Source organism: Pseudophryne corroboree, chromosome 3 (genome assembly GCF_028390025.1).
Source record: "Pseudophryne corroboree isolate aPseCor3 chromosome 3, aPseCor3.hap2, whole genome shotgun sequence".
NCBI classification, from domain to species: domain Eukaryota; kingdom Metazoa; phylum Chordata; class Amphibia; order Anura; family Myobatrachidae; genus Pseudophryne; species Pseudophryne corroboree.
Genome location: NC_086446.1, coordinates 300,470,057 through 300,492,343, shown reverse-complemented (window position 1 = coordinate 300,492,343; position 22,287 = coordinate 300,470,057). Strand labels below are relative to the sequence as shown.

General features: G+C 44.7%; 1 protein-coding gene across 2 annotated transcripts in view; it reads left to right on the top strand.

Annotated features, from left to right (window-relative positions):
• Positions 1-21,631, top strand: part of LOC135055367 (cadherin-like protein 26) — a 235,248-nt gene extending 213,617 nt beyond the window's left edge. For both annotated transcript variants that reach the window (XM_063959336.1, XM_063959335.1), the window contains exons 18-19: positions 2,370-2,453; positions 20,091-21,631. In XM_063959336.1, coding sequence (XP_063815406.1) covers positions 2,370-2,453; positions 20,091-20,276 — 270 coding nt within the window. In that variant the 3' untranslated portion in view covers positions 20,277-21,631. The remainder of the gene's footprint in view (positions 1-2,369; positions 2,454-20,090) is intronic.
• Positions 21,632-22,287: the final 656 nt, after the last annotated feature.

Genomic DNA, 22,287 nt, shown 5'->3' with positions numbered 1-22,287 from the left:
TCTTGACTTCAGACTGGGCGACGGTTCATCTTTCAGCAGGACAACAATCCTAAGCACACAGCCAAGCTATCAAAGGAGTGGCTTCAGGACAACTCTGTGAATGTCTTGAGTGGCCCAACCAGAGCCCAGACTTGAATCCGATTGAACATCTCTGGAGAGATCTGAAAATGGCTGTGCAATGACGCTTCCCATCCAACCTGATAGAGCTTGAGAGGTTCCGCAAAGAGGAATGGGCGAAACTGCCCAAAGATAGGTGTGGCATCATATTCAAAAAGACTTGAGGCTGTAATTGCTGCCAAAGGTACATCAACAAAGTATTGAGCAAAGGCTGTGAATACTTATGTACATGTGATTTCTTAGTTTTTTATTTTTAATAAATTTGCAAAAATCTTAAAAAAACTTTTTCACATTGTAATTTATTGTGTGTAGAATTTTGAGGGAAAGAAATTAATTAATTCCAGTTTGGAATAAGGCTGTAACATAACAAAATGTACAAAAAGTGAAGCGCTGTTAATAGTTTCCGGATGTACTATATGTTGCAAAGAATGGTTAGTTACTAATAAATTATGCAAATGCTGCATGTCCTTCACAGCTGCCACACTATTGTCATGCCACTACGGGCAGACATTGATATTTAAAAGGAGAAAACTATTCAGTGCTTAAATATTCATCACTGCATTATCAATATAGTCATTAGTGATGATGGATTACTTTTTTTGGGTTACACTTTATGGCAGGCATTTCCAACCATGGTTCTCAAGGCACACTAACAGTGCAGGTTCCGCTGATATCCAGGGATCAGGACAGTTGCTTAAATCAAAATTACTGAGGTACTAATTAAGTCACCTGTGTTCAAGCAGTGATATCTCTAAAACCTGGACTGTTAGTGTGCCTTGAGGACTGAGGTTGGGAATGCCTGCCTTATGGCATGCTTTTTCTACTTAAAGCCTGCAGGTGGCACTGTATGCCTGTGGATATACCAGTCACCTCCTAGGTATAGCACAATATATGCTATAACTGTTGGAGTTCCCTTCCAGCCATTTAAAAGAGCAATGTTGAGCAGATTTAAGTTATGTAGGTATATTTACCAAAGGGCATTTTACAATTTCCGGGAATATTCGGTGGTCTACCGGCGAGATCATATTGTGATGATTTACATAGGAAACCTGCTGAGAATCCCCCCCCCCCCCCCAATTTTGTGACCTACTGGTTGTCGTTATTCTCCTCCTTATTGCATGTCACTGCTCCTCTCACATACAAGTAGGGTTACCACCTCATCCCTTTAATTCTCGACACATATTAATTACACAGATTCTGTGGCTGGCTGACTTCAAGACTCCATTTCACCTCGTTTTAATCAGCCACAAAACCTGTGTAATTAATATGTGTCCAGAAGTAAAGGGATTTGGTGGTAACCCTACATACAAGCCATATGTGTACCTGGCACTGTGGGCACATCTGGCACTGGGGGGCATATGTCCTATCTGACACTGTGAGGGCATATCTGGCACTGGGGGACATATGTCCTATCTAGCACTGGGGGGGGCATATGTGTAACTGGCACTGTTGTGGCATATCTGGCACTGTGGGGACATGTGTGTAACTGGCACTGTGGGGGCATATGTGTATCTGGCACTGTGGGGGCATATGTGTACCGGGCACTGTTATGGCATATCTGGAACTGTGGGGACATGTGTGTACCTAGCACTGTGGGAACATTTGTGTACCTGGCACTGTGGGAGCATACGTGTACCTGGCACTGGTGAGGCATATCTGGCACTGTGGGGGCATATGTCTATCTGGCACTATTGGGGGCATATGTGTATCTAGCACTCCACTATTGGGGGCATATTTGTATCTGGCACTGTTGGGGACATTTGTATATATGGCACTGCCCTATTGGGGTCATATGTGTATCATGCCCCCATTTTCATTGGCCACGCCCCATGTGGAATGTGAGCACACCCATTTTTTGGCATGCACACACAGTACCACTAAGGTTTTTTTTTATACTTGTACCACGTACAGATCAATCGTACAGATTAATCTTCTAAAATATTTTGTGCTGCTCTGAATATTTTGATGATTTGATTAACTTCAGGTTATTAAACCAACTTACAAACTGGGTACACACAGACAAACAGGCACTGAAGGCAGATAAGAAAGAGGTGGATGGCCAAGCACATAATAAAAATGGCAATATATAACTTTATGACAGGATCTCTTTGGGATGGGGTAGAAAACACTGATGATATCATTAGTGATCATAATATACAATAATAGTAGAGCTACAGTACATGTGGAAAATATCTATATTGTTGATGATGTATATTCTTTGAGAATTCATTTGTTTCCTTTTTCCTTCACAGAACAGCAAATATATGAAAAATGCAACGCTCAAGAACCGACATGAAAATGTTTTTGTAGAAAAAATTGGAGAGATACTGAGCCATGTAAGTGAAAAGACTTTAATAACTAGTGTTCTTGTCTGTGTGGTTTTGGAGGGTTAAAACGCAAATTGCAGGTGATTAACATTGACCCCATGTAGGTACAGTAATGGCCAGTGGGTACCAGGGAATAAAAAAAAGTTAATGTGCTCACTTTGCTTTAATCAATATTAAAACTTTCCCTTGTACTGCATAATAAAACATTAAATATGTGGCTCCTTTAGCATACTGTCGTAATAAATAATGTGTGGACCATTTAGTATGCTAAACATGTGGTGCCTTTAGTATACTACTACTACTACTACTACTAATAATAATAATAATATGGTCCGCTTAGTAAAGTCATGAATTATACATATCCACTTTTTTAATTGTTTACGTTGTTATTGCAGTTATATTTAATGTAGCCCCATATTAGATTAAGTGACGTCGTTATGTATCTTCTTCTTATCTTGATCTGTCATAATTCATTAAACTAATAGAAAAATCCACTAAGAGCGAACCATGGCAGGTTTTAATAATGTGCGGCAGTTTTATATATACAAAGTATCACAGCACATACATTTTGTAGTATCTATGAAGATAGTTTATGTCATAGTTGCCTACTCTCCCTCATTCTGCAGGAGACTCCCTGAAATAGCAGCAATCTCCCTGACTCCCTGAAAAGTCCAGCAATCTCCCTGATTGTACCTTACCCCCATTATGCAGCTGTTACATTCTTGAGGGAAAAAGAAATCAGAGATACTGTACATACATTCAAATGGGATCATCAGTGCCATTTCCCTGCATTGGTTATAAGGCACAATGATCCCTATGGCTACATGCATTATAAATAAAGTTTCTCTATCGTCCTAAGTGGATGCTGGGGTTCCTGAAAGGACCATGGGGAACAGCGGCTCCGCAGGAGACAGGGCACAAAAAAGTAAAGCTTTACTAGGTCAGGTGGTGTGCACTGGCTCCTCCCCCTATGACCCTCCTCCAGACTCCAGTTAGATTTTGTGCCCGAACGAGAAGGGTGCAATCTAGGTGGCTCTCCTAAAGAGCTGCTTAGAGAAAGTTTAGTTTAGGTTTTTTTCTTTACAGTGAGTCCTGCTGGCAACAGGATCACTGCAACGTGGGACTTAGGGGGAAAGTAGTAAACTCACCTGCATGCAGAGTGGATTTGCTGCTTGGCTACTGGACACCATTAGCTCCAGAGGGATCGAACACAGGCCCAGCCGTGGAGTCCGGTCCCGGAGCCGCGCCGCCGACCCCCTTGCAGATGCTGAAGCGTGAAGAGGTCCGGAAACCGGCGGCTGAAGACTCCTCAGTCTTCATAAGGTAGCGCACAGCACTGCAGCTGTGCGCCATTTTCCTCTCAGCACACTTCACTGGGCAGTCACTGAGGGTGCAGAGCGCTGGGGGGGGGGCGCTCTGAGAGGCAAATATAAACCTTATACAAGGCTAAAAATACCTCACATATAGCCCATAGGGGCTATATGGAGATATTTAACCCCTGCCTGACTGGAAAAATAGCGGGAGAAGAACCCGCCGAAAAAGGGGCGGGGCCTATCTCCTCAGCACACGGCGCCATTTTCTGTCACAGCTCCGCTGGTCAGAACGGCTCCCAGGTCTCTCCCCTGCAACAGAAACAGGGTAAAACAGAGAGGGGGGGCACATTAATGGCTATATATATATATATTAAAGCAGCTATAAGGGAGCACTTAATATAAGGATATCCCTTGTATATATAGCGCTTTGTGGTGTGTGCTGGCAGACTCTCCCTCTGTCTCCCCAAAAGGGCTAGTGGGTCCTGTCTTCATTAGAGCATTCCCTGTGAGTTTGCGGTGTGTGTCGGTACGTGGTGTCGACATGTATGAGGACGATATTGGTGTGGAGGCGGAGCAATTGCCAAATATGCAGATGTCACCCCCCAGGGGGTCGACACCAGAATGGATGCCTTTATTTGTGGAATTACGTGATGGTTTATCTTCCCTTAAACAGTCAGTTGAGGACATGAGGCGGCCGGACAATCAATTAATGCCTGTCCAGGCGCCTCAAACACCGTCAGGGGCGGTAAAACGCCCTTTGCCTCAGTCGGTCGACACAGACCCAGACACGGGCACTGATTCCAGTGACGACGGTAGAAATTCAAACGTATTTTCCAGTAGGGCCACACGTTATATGATTTTGGCAATGAAGGAGACGTTACATTTAGCTGATACTACAGATACCGTAAAACAGGGTATTATGTATGGTGTGAAAAAACTACAAACAGTTTTTCCTGAATCAGAAGAATTAAATGACGTGTGTGATGAAGCGTGGGTTGCTCCTGATAAAAAGTTGATAATTTCAAAAAAGTTATTGGCATTATACCCTTTCCCGCCAGAGGTTAGGGCGCGCTGGGAAACACCCCCTAAGGTGGACAAGGCGCTCACACGCTTATCCAAACAAGTGGCGTTACCCTCTCCTGAGACGGCCGCACTTAAGGATCCATCAGATAGAAAGATGGAAGTTATTCAAAAGAATATATACACACATGCAGGTGTTATACTACGACCAGCTATAGCAACTGCCTGGATGTGCAGTGCTGGAGTAGTTTGGTCAGAATCCCTGATTGAAAATATTGATACCCTAGATAGGGACAATGTTTTACTGTCGTTAGAACAAATAAAGGATGCATTTATCTATATGCGTGATGCACAGAGGGATATTTGCACACTGGCATCTCGGGTGAGTGCTATGTCCATTTCAGCCAGAAGAGCCTTATGGACACGACAGTGGACAGGCGATGCGGATTCAAAACGTCACATGGAGGTTTTGCCGTATAAAGGGGAGGAGTTATTTGGAGTTGGTCTATCAGACTTGGTGGCCACGGCTACTGCCGGGAAATCCACTTTTTTACCTCAAGTCACTCCCCAACAGAGAAAGGCACCGACCTTTCAACCGCAGCCTTTTCGCTCCTACAAAAATAAGAGAGCAAAGGGCTTGTCGTACCTGCCACGAGGCAGAGGAAGAGGGAAGAGACACCAACAGGCAGCTCCTTCCCAGGAACAGAAGCCCTCCCCGGCTCCTGCAAAAACCTCAGCATGACGCTGGGGCCTCTCAAGCGGACTCGGGGACAGTGGGGGGCCGTCTCAAAAATTACAGCGCGCAGTGGGCTCACTCGCAGGTAGACCCCTGGATCCTGCAGATAATATCTCAGGGGTACAGGTTGGAATTAGAGACGGATCCTCCTCATCGTTTCCTGAAGTCTGCCTTACCAACCGTCTCTTCCGAAAGGGAGAGGGTGTTGGAAGCCATTCACAAGCTGTACGCTCAGCAGGTGATAGTCAAAGTACCCCTATTACAACAAGGAAAGGGGTATTATTCCACTCTATTTGTGGTACCGAAGCCGGATGGCTCGGTAAGGCCTATTCTAAATCTGAAGTCCTTGAACCTCTACATAAAAAAGTTCAAGTTCAAGATGGAGTCACTCAGAGCAGTGATAGCGAACCTGGAAGAAGGGGACTTTATGGTATCCTTGGACATCAAGGATGCGTATCTACACGTTCCGATTTACCCCGCACACCAGGGGTACCTCAGGTTCATTGTTCAAAACTGTCACTATCAGTTTCAGACGCTGCCGTTCGGATTGTCCACGGCGCCTCGGGTCTTTACCAAGGTAATGGCCGAGATGATGATTCTTCTTCGAAGAAAAGGCGTATTAGTTATCCCATACTTGGACGATCTCCTAATAAGGGCAAGGTCCAGAGAACAGCTGGAGACAGCTTTAGCACTATCTCAAGAGGTGCTAAGACAACACGGGTGGATTCTGAATATTCCAAAATCCCATTTAATCCCGACAACTCGTCTGCTGTTCCTAGGAATGATTCTGGACACGGTTCAGAAAAAGGTTTTCCTTCCAGAGGAAAAAGCCAAGGAGTTATCCGATCTGGTCAGGAACCTCCTAAAACCAGGAAAAGTGTCAGTACATCAATGCACAAGAGTCCTGGGAAAAATGGTGGCTTCTTACGAAGCAATTCCATTCGGCAGATTCCATGCAAGAATATTCCAAAGGGATCTGTTGGACAAATGGTCAGGGTCGCATCTGCAGATGCACCTGCGAATAACCCTGTCACCAAAGACAAGGGTGTCACTTCTGTGGTGGTTGCAGAAGGCTCACCTATTAGAAGGCCGCAGATTCGGCATTCAGGATTGGATCCTGGTGACCACGGACGCCAGCCTGAGAGGCTGGGGAGCAGTCACACAAGGAAGAAACTTCCAGGGAGTATGGACGAGTCTGGAAAAGTCTCTTCACATAAACATTCTGGAACTAAGAGCAATCTACAATGCTCTAAGCCAGGCGGAACTTCTCCTGCAAGGAAAGCCGGTGTTGATTCAGTCGGACAACATCACGGCGGTCGCCCATGTAAACAGGCAGGGCGGCACAAGAAGCAGGAGTGCAATGGCAGAAGCTGCCAAGATTCTTCGCTGGGCGGAGAATCACGTGATAGCACTGTCAGCAGTGTTCATCCCGGGCGTGGACAACTGGGAAGCAGACTTCCTCAGCAGACACGATCTTCATCCGGGAGAGTGGGGTCTACATCCAGAAGTCTTCAACATGTTAATAGACCGTTGGGAAAGACCAATTGTAGACATGATGGCGTCTCGCCTCAACAAGAAACTGGACAAATATTGCGCCAGGTCAAGAGATCCACAGGCAATAGCTGTGGACGCACTGGTAACTCCTTGGGTGTACCAGTCAGTGTATGTGTTTCCTCCTCTGCCGCTCATACCAAAGGTATTGAAGATCATACGGCAAGGAAGAGTAAGAACAATACTAGTGGTTCCGGATTGGCCGAGAAGGACTTGGTATCCGGAACTTCAAGAGATGCTCACGGACGAACCGTGGCCTCTACCTCTGAGAAGGGACCTGCTACAGCAGGGTCCCTGTCTTTTTCAAGACTTACCGCGGCTGCGTTTGACGGCATGGCGGTTGAACGCCAGATCCTAAAAGGGAAAGGCATTCCAGAAGAAGTCATTCCTACCTTGATTAAGGCACGGAAGGAAGTCACCGTGAAACATTATCACCGCATTTGGCGAAAATATGTAGCGTGGTGCGAGGATCGGAGGGTTCCGACGGAGGAATTCCAACTGGGTCGTTTCCTACATTTCCTGCAATCAGGATTATCTATGGGTCTCAAATTGGGATCCATTAAGGTTCAAATTTCGGCCCTGTCAATATTCTTCCAAAAAGAATTGGCCTCTGTCCCTGAGGTCCAGACTTTTGTCAAGGGAGTACTGCATATACAGCCTCCTGTGGTGCCTCCGGTGGCACCGTGGGATCTAAATGTAGTTTTAGATTTCCTCAAATCCCATTGGTTTGAACCATTGAAAAAGGTGGATTTGAAATATCTCACATTGAAAGTGACTATGTTACTAGCCCTGGCCTCTGCCAGGAGAGTATCTGAATTGGCGGCTTTATCTTATAAAAGTCCTTATCTAATCTTCCATTCGGATAGGGCAGAACTGCGGACTCGTCCGCATTTTCTCCCTAAAGTGGTATCAGCATTTCATCTGAACCAACCTATTGTGGTGCCTGCGGCCACTAGCGACTTGGAGGACTCCAAGTTGTTGGACGTTGTCAGAGCCTTAAAAATATACATTGCAAGGACGGCTGGAGTCAGAAAATCTGACTCGCTGTTTATATTGTATGCACCCAACAAGTTGGGCGCACCTGCTTCTAAGCAGTCGATTGCTCGTTGGATTTGTAACACAATTCAACTTGCACATTCTGTGGCAGGCCTGCCACAGCCTAAAACTGTAAAAGCCCACTCCACAAGGAAGGTGGGCTCATCTTGGGCGGCTGCCCGAGGGGTCTCGGCATTACAACTCTGCCGAGCAGCTACGTGGTCGGGGGAGAACACGTTTGTAAAATTTTACAAATTTGATACCCTGGCAAAGGAGGACCTGGAGTTCTCTCATTCGGTGCTGCAGAGTCATCCGCACTCTCCCGCCCGTTTGGGAGCTTTGGTATAATCCCCATGGTCCTTTCAGGAACCCCAGCATCCACTTAGGACGATAGAGAAAATAAGAATTTACTTACCGATAATTCTATTTCTCGGAGTCCGTAGTGGATGCTGGGCGCCCATCCCAAGTGCGGATTATCTGCAATACTTGTACATAGTTATTGTTAACTAATTCGGGTTATTGTTAAGGAGCCATCTTTAAGAGGCCCTTTCTGTTGTCATACTGTTAACTGGGTTTAGATCACAAGTTGTACGGTGTGATTGGTGTGGCTGGTATGAGTCTTACCCGGGATTCAAAATGCCTCCCTTATTGTGTATGCTCGTCCGGGCACAGTACCTAACTGGAGTCTGGAGGAGGGTCATAGGGGGAGGAGCCAGTGCACACCACCTGACCTAGTAAAGCTTTACTTTTTTGTGCCCTGTCTCCTGCGGAGCCGCTGTTCCCCATGGTCCTTTCAGGAACCCCAGCATCCACTACGGACTCCGAGAAATAGAATTATCGGTAAGTAAATTCTTATTTTCTCTTGGCCACTTACAATATATGGAAGCTCTTGTAAAACACAATACACACACAAAATCCTGCAAAATATCTGTGTTATTTCTTCAACAAGTAGATCTAACTAACTCTGGGGCTCATTGACATTTGGATGTAAGTCATTTTCATGACACACCTCTCAGATGTAGCAGTACGTGCCCACGCTGATAGGTGTTACTTTCACAATCTCCCTGAAAAACTTTTTCAAAAGTAGGCAACTAAGTATGGTTTATATGCATTAGCTAGGTAGTGTACCTTTAAGAATCTAGCTACACAGATGAACATGTGATCAGAAAGTAGAAGGGAGAGAAGGAGAAGGAGAGCAGCCATGTGGATTTGATGCCTATCTATAACCATGCAAGTATTACTTACCAATAAGAAATAAAATACATAATCTTCATACTGCATGATTCATTGAAATAAAAAGGTGTACATCAGGACATAACACATGTAATTACACTTTATAGAGCATTTAATTGCATCAATTTCTGAGTATGGTTTTCAGAGCCAAAACACATCTGACTTATATAAACTTGTCACCCTAACAGTTTTCCAATAGACAAGTTTACTGTGCCAAAATGGCACAAGTGTTACACATAATGCCACACCCATCACTCTCAGGGCAATAGGAAAAACTATCATGACAAATTAAGATGCATTATTTATTACTGTGGGACCACATCCAAGCCGCAGGAATACACAACTTGCACAGCTGAGAACTGTAATAACACCATCAAAGCAGTTGTAAATGTCATTATAACTGGACACATACATGCTTCTTGACACAAGCAGAAATGCTGATGCCCGCTTTCCAGCACTGAAACTGATACTGTTTCTATGTCATATCCTCACTGATCCTTGAATACAGAGCTGAGATTTATTTCTCACATTTTATTGTCTGGTAATATTATGGTTTCTCATAATAAGCAGCAAGTAACTTCTTAGTAAATGTTGCTACAGTTTGTCCACACAGAGAATAGAGAATAAGGTGTTGTGAGCTGAATTCAGGGCTGTGGAGTCTTAAGTCAAACATTCGACTCTGACTCCTCTATTTTACTACTGTCGGACACCTTCATAAACAGCAAATATATGCTAATTAGTAATAACGAATTAACTTGGTAGCACAAGGCACATTCATCACCACCACGTAATTTATTCTACTTAGAATAAATTTAAAATATATGTAAAATTTCCTGATATGAAAGCTGTAAAAGTAAATATATATCAAACTATGCTATAGCGTGTCGCCAGCGTTTTCAGGGTGGCTGCGTGATGTCACACTCAGTCGCGCCAATATAAAAAATGGCTGCGCAGGCAGGGGTCAACCTCTAATCGATTCATCCGCAATAAGCTAGGCCCATATATATATATATATATATATATATATATATATGTATATATATATATATATACCATTCTTTCTTGTTTGTTTAGCTGTTTACTAAAACATATTCAAGTTACAGTACATATGGTTTTAAAGTGGGGACTGTCAGCTCTAATTTGAGGGTATTCACATCCAAAATGGAGGTTGAGGTTAGTAATTACAGCTCTTTAATATGTAGCCCCATCTTTTCCCCAGCTCTTTAATACGTACCCAAAAAGTAATTGGACAGTGGACTCAAAAGTGGTTTCATGGACAGGTTTGGGCTATTCCTTCATTATTTCTTTATCAATTAAGCAGATAAGAGGTCTGGGGTTAACTCCAAGCGTGGCATTTTCATTTGAAAGCTGCTGCTGTGAACCCACAGCATGTGGTCAAAGACAAAAAAAAAATCATCACAGAGATAGCGGGAACCTTAGAAGTGGCCAAACTAACAGTTTGGAATATAGGAGGTAATTCCAAGTTGATCGCAGCAGGAATTCTGTTTGCAATTGGGCAAAACCATGTGCACTGCAGGGGAGGCAGATATCACATGTGCAGAGAGAGTTAGATTTGGATGGGGTGTGTTCAATCTGCAATCTAATTTGCAGTGTAAAAATAAAACAGCCAGTATTTACCCTGCACAGAAATAAAATAACCCACCCAAATCTAACTCTCTCTGCAAATGTTATATCTGCCACACCTGCAGTGCACATGGTTTTGCCCAACTGCTAAAACATTTCCTACTGCGATCAACTTGGAATTAACCCCATACTGAGAAAAAAAGAATGTACTAGTGAGCTTAGCAGCATAAAAAGCCTGGACATTCATGGAAGACAACAGTGGTAGATGAATGCCGGATCCTTTCCATGGTAAAGAAAAAACTCTTCACAACATCAAGCCAAGTAAAGAACACTCTCCTGGAAGTATGCATATCATCAGTGCCGTAACTAGACATCTTAGCCCTGTGTGCAAGATAGGGTATCGGCGCCCCCCCTCTATGTAAAAAAGGGGCAGTGCGCGCCTTAGACGCGTGCAAAAAATATAGGGGCGTGGCTTCATGTGGAAGGGGTGTGGCAACAAAATAATACCAATTCACATTACATATTATAGAAGTCTCCATTATTCAAATTACGCTGCACAGTAGCGCCACTACACCAGGTACAGCCCCTCTTACATATTACGGCAGACAGATTCCCCTTTTTACACATTACGGCAGATAGTCCCCTTTTTACACATTATGGTAGACAGCGTCCCCCTTTTTACACATTACGGCAGACAGCGTCCCCCTTTTTACACATTACGGCAGACAGTGTCCCCTTTTTACACATTAAAGCAGACAGCGTTCCATTTTTACACATTAAGGCAGACAGCGTCCCCTTTTTACACATTACGGCAGACAGCGTCCCCCTTTTTACACATTATGGTAAACAGTGTCCCCCTTTTTACACATTACGACAGACAGCGTCCCCTTTTTACACATTAAGGCAGACAGTGTCCCCTTTTTACACATTACGGCAGACCGCATCCCCCTTTTTACACATTACGGCAGATAGTCCCCCTTTTAACACATTACGGCAGACAGCGTCCCCCTTTTTACACATTACGGCAGACAGTGTCCCTTTTACACATTAAGGCAGACAGCGCCCCCTTTTTTTACACACTATGGCAGACAGCGTCCCCCTTTTTACACATTGCGGCAGACAACGTCCCCTTTTTACACATAACGGCAGACTGCGTCCCCTTTTTTACACATTACGGCAGACAGCGTCCCCTTTTTACACATTACGGCAGATAGTCCCCCTTTTAACACATTACAGCAAACAGCGTCCCCTTTTTACACATTACGACAGACAGCGTCCTCTTTTTACACATTAAGGCAGGCAGCGCCCCCTTTTTTTTACACACTATGGCAGACAGCGTCCCCCTTTTTACACATTACGGCAGACAGAGTCCCCCTTTTACACATTAGGTAGACAGGCCGATAGATAGATAGATAGATAGATAGATAGATAGATAGATAGATAGATAGATAGATAAAATAGATGATACTTACCATCTCTCAGGCAATCAGGCTCCTCGGTGCTGGCAGTTCCGGGTGGCAGGGGAGAAGGAGGGGGAGGAGGGAGCCGCAGCAGCGCACTGTAATCACCGGCGGAGCCGCATGCAGCTGTACCTCTCCTTTAGCATTGGCTGGCCGCCGCCGCTGTGAATGCTGGGATGAGGGAAGCGCATCCCAGCATTCACAGCAGTGCCGGGCCAGCCAATGCGGAAGGACAGCTGCAGTGGCACCGCTACCAATTACATGGCACTGCTGCGGCTCCCTCCTTCCCCTCCCTCCTGTCCCTCTCCTCCTCTGGCACAGGCGGATTGTAATGAGTCAAATTTACTTATTACAAGCCGCTGGCTGTTGCGCCCTCAGTGCAACTGCGCTATGTGCCAGGCACACCTGGCACACACATAGTTATGGCACTGCAGGCTATACACACACAAACTGTCATCCCCCCAGTCCCTATAAACACACACACACACACACACACACACACACACACACACACACACACACACACACACACACACACTCTGTCCCCTGTCGTCACCACCACACACACTTTACCCACACACACACACACACACACTCTGTCCCCTGTCGTCACCACCACACACACTTTACCTACAGGGTTAGTGATTGCAGGAGTAATTAGTCAAAAGGTGAGAGAGCACTGAGCAGGTAGGACTGCACACAATCTGCCAAGGCCAAGTCGGGGGCGTGGCCTAATCACGGACCCCCGTGACCACGCCCCCTTTAAAGAAAATCCCCGAATCATAGAGCAGGCACCTCCAGCTGCTGACCTGGCCTGGAGAGCAGGAGATCTGCGAATGCAGGCAAGGCCAGCAGCACATCAGTTCATGTGCCCCTCTCAAGCTGGGCCGGCGTGAGGGTGTGACTAACAGGTATTGCTGGGCGGGGTCTCCGCCTTGCTTTCTCGGGGTCTGCAGGCTTCAGAGTCCCCCTCCCACCTCCTCCTCCCCTTGCTCCGGTGACACTGCACATCACAGGGAACAGGCGGCTTGTAATGAGTCAGTCTGACTCATTACAATGCTGCACACTTTGTGCCCCTTGAACGGGTATGCGGGCAGTGGGAGCGCAGGGGGAATATGCGCTCTAACTAGGTGTGCGCTGTGGGCAATGCCCCTTCTGCACACACCTAGTTACGGCACTGCATATCATTAACCTAGTCTACCATAAGGAGAAGACTTAACAAGTGCAAATACAGAGGGTTCACTGCAAGGTGCAAACCATTATATAAGCATCAAGAATAGAAAGGCCAGTTTATTCTTTACCAAAAAAAGACAGATGAAAATAAGATCAGCCAGTACCAGAATGATGGGAAGAAAAAAGTATGTAGAGTGCTTGGATGGCATACCACATCATATGTAAAACACAACGGGGGAGGCAGTGTGATGGCATTGATATGCATGGCTTCCAATGGCACTAGGTCACTAGTGTTTATTGATAATGTGACAGAAGACAGAAGCAGCTGGATAAGTGCTGAAATATATGGGGATATACTCAGCCAAATTAGCAAAGCCGATTGGACTGCGCTTTACAATAAACAGGGATAATAACAAGAAATGTACTACAAAATCAACCCAGGAGTTTTTATTTTTAAGGCAAAGAGGTGGAATATTCTGCTATGGCCGAGTAAGTCACCTGATCTTAAGCTGATCGAGCATGCATTTTGTTTGCTGAAGATAAAACTAAAAGCAGAAAGACACACAAACAAACAAACAGCAACAACAATTGAAGAAAGCTATAGTAAAGACCTGGCAAAGCATAACAAAAGAAAAAAAAAAACAATGGCGTAAAGGCAACTTAAGAGTCTGACAACACGATTGTATAATACAAAACAATTTATTAAAATGACACAATAGAAACTGCTTCTCTTGTAACCATTTTAATGTTACTCAATAAAAATGTAACAGATAAAATATGTGTCAATACAAAACACACAATGTTGTCACCATTATCCTCATATATCTTTGTAAGAAATATTATATATATATAATGTCCACACAATGATGGTATTATTCTTGCATAGTAAATAGTCCCAAAGGATCAGTACACATGTGGGGGTTAAGCGAAAAAAATGGGTAGGCTGCAAGGCACTGTTGGATCCCCCGGCTTGTGGAGAAACCGGTTGAAGAGACAGGATTCCTTGTTTGTTTGCCACCATTTGGTTACCATCATTTTGCCACATGCACTGTGCCAGCTGTTTATTATTTCCAGCCATTTATAACCAGCACCAAGTCTGGGATCACATATTGCCCACGTTCACTAGCATCTGACGTGATAAACCACAAGGAGTGCATCAGCGCCTGCGAGCAGATCAACATTTACCATCTTGCTGTCAGTGAGGAGATTCTGAGCCAGCCGGGCCGCCACAAATCCATAGTGGATGGGCCCGATCTCTCCCTTACTCATTTGCCGCTGTCTCCATTATAAACTGTGAGTAAAGGGGCCTATGGGACTGAGCAAGCCGGGGGATCCAACAGTGCCTTGCAGCCTACCCGTTTTTTTTTTGCTTAACCCCCGCATGTTTACTGATCCTTTGGGACTATTTACTATGCAAGTATAATACCATCATTGTGTGGACATTATATATCTATTATTTTTTACAAAGGTACATGAGGATAATGGTGACAACATTGTGTGTTTTGTATTGACACATTTTATCTGTTACATTTTTATTAAGTAACATTTAAATGGTTACAAGAGAAGCATTACATTTTTTATACAGTCTATAATATGTCCAAGTATCTCCAGAGATAATATAGTTTCTATTGTGTCATTTTAATAAATTGTTTTGTATTATACATTCATGTTGTCAGACTCTTAAGTTGCTTTTGTGCCATTGGGGGTTTTTCTTTTGTATTTCAATATCTTGAGGAAGGCATACAGTTCCTCATACCTTGACGGCAGCAGCAACTTGTTTAATCAGCCACACACTAGCACTTCTGCTATTTTGTCTGTTGTCTCTTTTTTAAAGCATAACAAAAGGAGGAAACCCAGCATTTGGTGATGTCCATGGGTTCCAGACTTCAGGCAGTCATTGGCTGCAAAGAATTCTCAACAAAGTATTAAAAATGTATGTTGCGTCGGTATCCTGACAACCGGTCGGTAAATTGACTGCCTCCTTTAATTATGAGTATTGTGATTATATAGGGTATTTAGCTTGGTAAAGGTATTAAGGTATTTAGGGGGTCATTCCGAGTTGATCGCTAGCTGCTGTTGTTCGCAGCGCAGCGATCAGGCTAAAAATCGGCACTTCTGCGCATGCGGCTCAATGCGCATGCGCGACGTACTTTCACAAAAGCCGATGCAGTTTTACACAAGCTCTAGCGACGCTTTTCAGTCGCACTGCTGGCATCAGAGTGATTGACAGGAAGTGGGTGTTTCTGGGTGGTAACGGACAGTTTTCGGGGAGTGTGTATAACATCGCAGGCATGTCAGATACAAACGCGGGCGTGCCTGGAAAAACGCCGGCGTGGCTGGCCGAACGCAGGGCGTGTTCATGATGTCAAAACAGGAACTAAACAGTCTGAAGTGATCACTAGCTAGGAGTAAGTCTCGATCTACTCAGAAACTGCACAATCTTTTTTTGTAGCAGCGCTGCGATCCTTTCGTTCGCACTTCTGCTAAGCTAAGATACACTTCCAGAGGGCGGCGGCTTAGCGTTTGCACGGCTGCTAAAAGCAGCTAGCGAGCGAACAACTCGGAATGAGGGCCTTAGTCCGGTATTGGTGCAATGTCTAGGTGCTTAATCAGGATCCAAACACAGCTTCTTCAGGTAAATAAATGTTAAGTAGCAGCATAATAACTGACCTGACACAAAACAACAAACAGCATATCCCCTAGTTCAGGGCACTATCTCACTACTTGGCCACTCTCTCTATATTGGCAGCTATTCTGCAACACAACATCTCAGTCCTGTCTCTCACAGGTTCCAGCCTGGCTTAGCCTGACTACTACAGCTCCACAGATGCTTTGTCAGAGTTTGGTAGTCTTCTCTGTCCTCTATGGGTGTAGACATTGGCCTCCTGCCCCCCCCCCTTCCCCCGTCCCCCCATCCCAAGTGGCTTCCAAGCATACGCTGATCTCCTAATACAGTCCCACCTGGACTCTGTGCAAAGGGCAGCTCTCTTGACTGCAGCATGCTCACACTTAAGCAGCAGTCTCCTTTTGTTCCTTGTGTTGGTGGATCCCTCCAGCCACACACTGAATAACCTGTTCATCATTGCCATCTTTGGTGATACTGCCACATTATGTAAATTAGTCAATTACATCTGAGCCCCTGAAAATAGGGGACTCTGTATAAATATGGTTGCAAGTCCTAAATGTTTCATACAATATTTTTGTCCAACCACTTGAGTTAAAACTGAAACTCTACACTGCAATTGCATCTACATTGTTTAACTGCAAATCCATTGTGGTGGCTTACAGGGCCAAAATTAATGAATTATGAAAATCGTGTCTGTGTCTAATATATGGACCTAACTGTACCTCTTGGGTTTTGTGGAGCCAATGGATCTCTAAAATAAACATAGCAATAAGGAACAATAAGGCCAGGATGTATTGGGGTGCAAATTTTGTTTTGCGGGACAAACCCACACCTTCTCGCACATTAGAAAATGCGAGTTTGTCCGAAAACTCGCCCAGTGTAATAGCCTGTGAGTTTTTAAGCTCAAGGCTATTACATTGTTCGAGTGTGTGCCAGGGATGTGTGGTGAGATAAATGGCTCTGAAATTTAATCAGAGATGTGCAGAAAAGATAGGCAGATTGGCACTGCCTCACCTGTCAGAGGGCCTAATTCAGACCTGATCGCAGCAGCAAAATCTTTCTCTAATGGGCAAAACCATGGGGGTCATTCAGAGTTGATCGCTAGCTGTCGTTCGCAGCGCAGCGATCAGACTAAAAATCTGCATTTCAGCGCATGCGTATGGGGCGTAGTGCGCATGCGCGACGTACTTTCACAAAAAACTGTGCCGTTTCACACAAGGCCGAGCGACTCTTTTCAGTCGCTCTGTTGATTGGTGAGTGAATGACAAGAATGGGGCATTTCTGGGAGGTAACGGACCGTTTTCCGGGAGTGTGCTAAGAAACGCAGGCGTGTCAGATAAAAACGCAGGCATGTCTGGGGAAACGGGGGAGTGGCTGGCCGAACGCAGGGCGTGTTCGTGACGTCAAAACAGGAACTAAATAGACTGAAGTGATCGCAAGGTAGGAGTAGGTCTGCAGCTACTCAGAAACTGCATGAAAAAATTTCAGCATTGTTCTGCTAACCTTTCGTTCGCACTTCTGCTAAGCTAAGATACACTTCCACAGGGAGGCGGCTTAGCGTTTGCACTGCTGCTAAAAGCAGCTAGCGAGCGATCAACTCGGAATGAGGGCCCATGTGCACTACAGGTGGGGCAGATATAACATGTGCAGAGAGAGTTAGATTTGGGTGGGTTATTTTAGTAAATACTGTCTGCTTTATTTTTACAATGCAATTTAAATTTCAGTTTGAACACACCCCACCCAAATCTAATTCTCTCTGCACATGTTATATCTTCCCCACCTGCAGTGCACATGGTTTTGCCTATTAGAGAAAAATGTTGCTGCTGCGATCAGGTCTGACTTAGGTCCTTAGAGTTTTTACTCCAGAGTTTTGACTATAAAAGTGATTTGAATAATGCAAAGATATTTCTAATATATTCTTTGTATTTTTCATATACTTTATATATTCAAACCTCTGGCGTATATACGTTATATATACCTGTCTCACCCCATCACACGTCACTAGTGTGTGCAGGTTTTCTACAATGAAAACTCCCCCCCAAAAGAATAACCAGCAGGTCCTGGCTTGCTAAAATAGAGCAAAAAAATTGCGTAGGTGTCCCCGGTATTTTAACAACCAGCACCGGGCTCTTAGAGCAGTCCTGGTACCAATAATACGGGAAGAAAAAGACGTAGGTTTTCCCCATATTTTTGGAACCAGCACTGGGCTGCACTAGTCAAGGAGATAATGCCACAGTCGTGGGACACATTTATACAGGTCCCTGCGGCCATAACATTAAATCCTCAACTAGTCAGCCCTGGCTGGGGTTTCCTCTGGGAGTGGGGACCCCCCCAATAAAGGAGTCCCCCGTCCAGACACCCAAGGGCCAGGGCTGAAGCCCAGTGCTGTCCCCAGCATTCCTGGGCTGTGAATGCCAGACTGATAGCCCAAATGTAAAATAAAGATTAATATTGTCTTTTAGTTGTGGGACTACAGGTACCAGCAAGCCTCCCATGCATGATGATATTTGGAGAACCACAAGTACCAGCATGCAGGGCATTAAAGGGCCCGCTGGTACCTGTAGTTCCACCCATAAAAGAAACATTAAAATAAAGACAGGACACGGACACCTTATGTAGTATAACTTTAATAAAACAGAATTGTACACTCACACTTATACCCCTTTCACATCGCACAAATAACCCGGTATCGACACGGCATATTGCCGTGTCGTCACGGGTCAGTGTGCGATGTGAAAGCACTTTCCGAGAATTAGCGGGTCGTCTGACCCGGTAATTCAACCCGGTATAAAAGAAGGATTATACCCGGGTTGAATACCGGGTCAGGCGCAGTGTGAATGGGAGCCGCGTCGATGCGACACAGTTCCCATTCACAGCATAGGGAGAGGCGGCGCAGGAGATGAGCTCATCTCCCAGCGCCGCCTCCACCCCCGCCCCTGCTGCTGCTGCACCCCCCCGCTGCTATGGCAACCGACCCGGTATATTGCCGGGTCGGAAAGCCATCAAAGGAGACCAAATGCCGGATCCCACCCGGTAAGGACACGTTTCTCTTACCAGGTGGGATCCGGCATTTGCGATGTGAAAGCGGTATTACATATACAGATGGAGCCACGCTAACCGCGTCTCTGTCTGCGACTAGGTGCGCCAGGTGAGGCGCACCGCCGGGAATGAATGGGACGCGCGTGTATCATAGACGCACACGCACCCCATTGAAAGTGAATGGGAGTGTCTCTGTATGCTCTCACCAGCGTGCCGAGGCCCAGGCATGCCTAGGAATGCCGCACGCCCCCACTGGCAATGCAGCCTCGCACAATGGGCATGGCTCCATCTGTACTTGCCTACATCCCACAAAGCAATTTGGTCCTCTTGTCAAGTAGAAATCTATGGAGTACCTGTAATAAAAAAAAACAAAAAAAAACACCAACATCCAGTGTAGATTGAACCTCTTCAGTCCATGTAGGCATCCCAGGGGTTAAAAAAAATAAAATAAAAATGCCAGTACAAAATGGGCAAGTTGAAGTGTATGTACTCACATACACTTCTACTACACGACTGCCGGGCCTCCACGTGGCTAATGTCACTAGAGGGAACCGGCAGGTAATCAAGAGCTGCTGCCATAGCAACAGCTTCCTGGTTGGCTTTGGTGTGCCGGGCTCTGCCTATCACACTTTTCCCATTGGAATGAATGGAGCCCCCCAAATGACCTTGTGGTTACCAAATCGTATCCTAACTGTTATTTTCCAAACACAGGATGATTCGCTATTAATTTATCTCTAACAATTTTATCTCTCTCCGAGCTTTAATAAATACACCCCATACATCTGATAACATAACAGTCATTACAGGGTCATTGTGTTGCAATTACAGCTACTTGGTACTGCTGGTTCCTAATCTTTCTTTCTTTCCACCCATCAGAGGCTGCAGAGACTCAATGATGCTGAGGAAGAAGTAACATACAAGCCCCAGGTATATGCCTGTGAAGGGGATATGGAACCATTTGACTCAATGTCTTTCTCCTACTCAGAAGGCAACATGGACTTTAGTTTCTTGGACGATTTTGACCCAAAGTTTGCCAATCTCGAGAAAATCTGCCAGCAGTAAGAATGGACTGTGGACTAGTTCCTATGGCATCTCTGCCACATATTGCACTGAGCAAATTCTTGGGAATGTATTTGAAAGTATCTCTTGTTATTGCACAAACGCTTTATTTAGTATGGTGTTGAGGGTAATTATCGCTAGGCTGCAGATGCTTTATTATATGCTGTGTGTTGTACCATTAGCACATATCCGATGAGGGTTGACAGTTATAGAACCTGCAATTTCACTTTGGGGGCTTTGCATTATATGGTAAAGGTGACAACTCAGGTAATAGCTCTGCAAATGGGTATACTAGTGTACACAGACAGATCCAGTGACTTGGCAGAGATCACACGTGGCTGGCCATATTGATCTGATACCAACGTTCCTAACTTGCCTGATTGATAGGACCAGGTAGGGTCCAATTACTGTGGATGGCTAACACCGTAAAATTTTTCCAAATTAGTTACTGATTAAAATTGTTGGTATTTTGGACCTCCATATACACAAATGCTAACTTGTTCAACTCAAAGTTTACATAATGTAGTAAAATCCTTTCGGAGTCATATCCTATAACTCACACTTCTTAAATTATTAAAATAATTGAACAGCAACTTTGCATTGTTCATGGATAAGATACAGTATTGCCAGATTTCAGTGTAGATGGTGACAGATAATTTAGAAAGGGCTTTCCTTATGATTGAAGTAAAATGGCGTCACATTCCGGCTTAACAAAGATTGAAATGACTAATGTATATCTGTTCTGTAGCCAATGCCGCTGTACAGGATAAAGTGAGCACTGTGTAATGGCACACACAAAATAAACTGACTTACAGTACTATTATAAAACTTATTGTTTAAAAAAAACAGAAATAAAACACCAGTGTCAACCTCAGAATTGAACCTAATGTATCTAGCTGACAAGTACTCCTAAAAAACATCCTAGCTGAGGATATGGATAACAAATAGATAGAAGTATCAGGCTCATACTGTAGAAACATTTAATTGCTCTATATATCTACTGGAGTCCAATCTGTAGCCAAGCCTTGCTTCCTGCTCTCCCTGATGAAAGTGCTGCAGTTAGCTATCTTTTATGGCACCTTGTAAAACTTAAAGTCAGCAGAACTTTTTGAGTAAACATTTTTGGCAATCGCCCTCAGGAACCCTCACGCCTTGATAGTACTTGGTAACGGAACTGGAAAGGCAAGTAACACATTGGTCAGACTTTTTTTTGTAGAACTTAAATGAACATTAATTTTTTTACTGCATTGTACAAAATGAATCCTTTATTTTGCTACCTGTACACATTTAAGCTGTTGTAAAATTTCAGACTGTACTTCTTCGCTTTTTTTGTTATATTAAAGAAATGTTTGATACAAGGAGATATATCATTTATATTTACATGACACCAGTAGAAAAGTAATATACCTCCTATGTTTACCATTCATTACCTACTGTTCCTAGTTTGGTTTCATTATTGCTATGGAAACTGGTTTCTACAAAGAGATATCACTGTACTCTCATCACTCAAGCAGACAGTAACTTTTCCAGAAATGCAGTGTTTTATCCACCTATAACATGCCAGTATTGTGCCTAAGGTTAAGTAAACTTTTGAGATGGGATATAAGATGAGAATTGTGCACAATGGTCCTGATTCAGCTACTGATGTATCTGCTGCACTATGTGCAAAAATGTCAGTGGCTGGTACTTTGCGAAGGACCCGTACTCAGAGCCGGCCCCACGCATACGCGGATTACGTGGGTAAGGTGCCACACTGAGGAGGGCGCCGGGTTGCAGGAGTCAGACATCACATCTGCTCCTTATTGGAACCAGCGCTTTCCCTGATGCCAGAGACCTGACCCTCTTAGCAGCAGCGGCAGTGAGCCTCTGTAAGCAGCACTGCTGGCAATGGGGACATGTGTATCTGGCGCTGGGGGTATATGTGTATCTGGCACTGGGGGCATATGTGTATCTGGCACTGGGGGCATACCTGTATGTGTATCTGGCATGGGGGGCATATGTGTACCTGGCACTT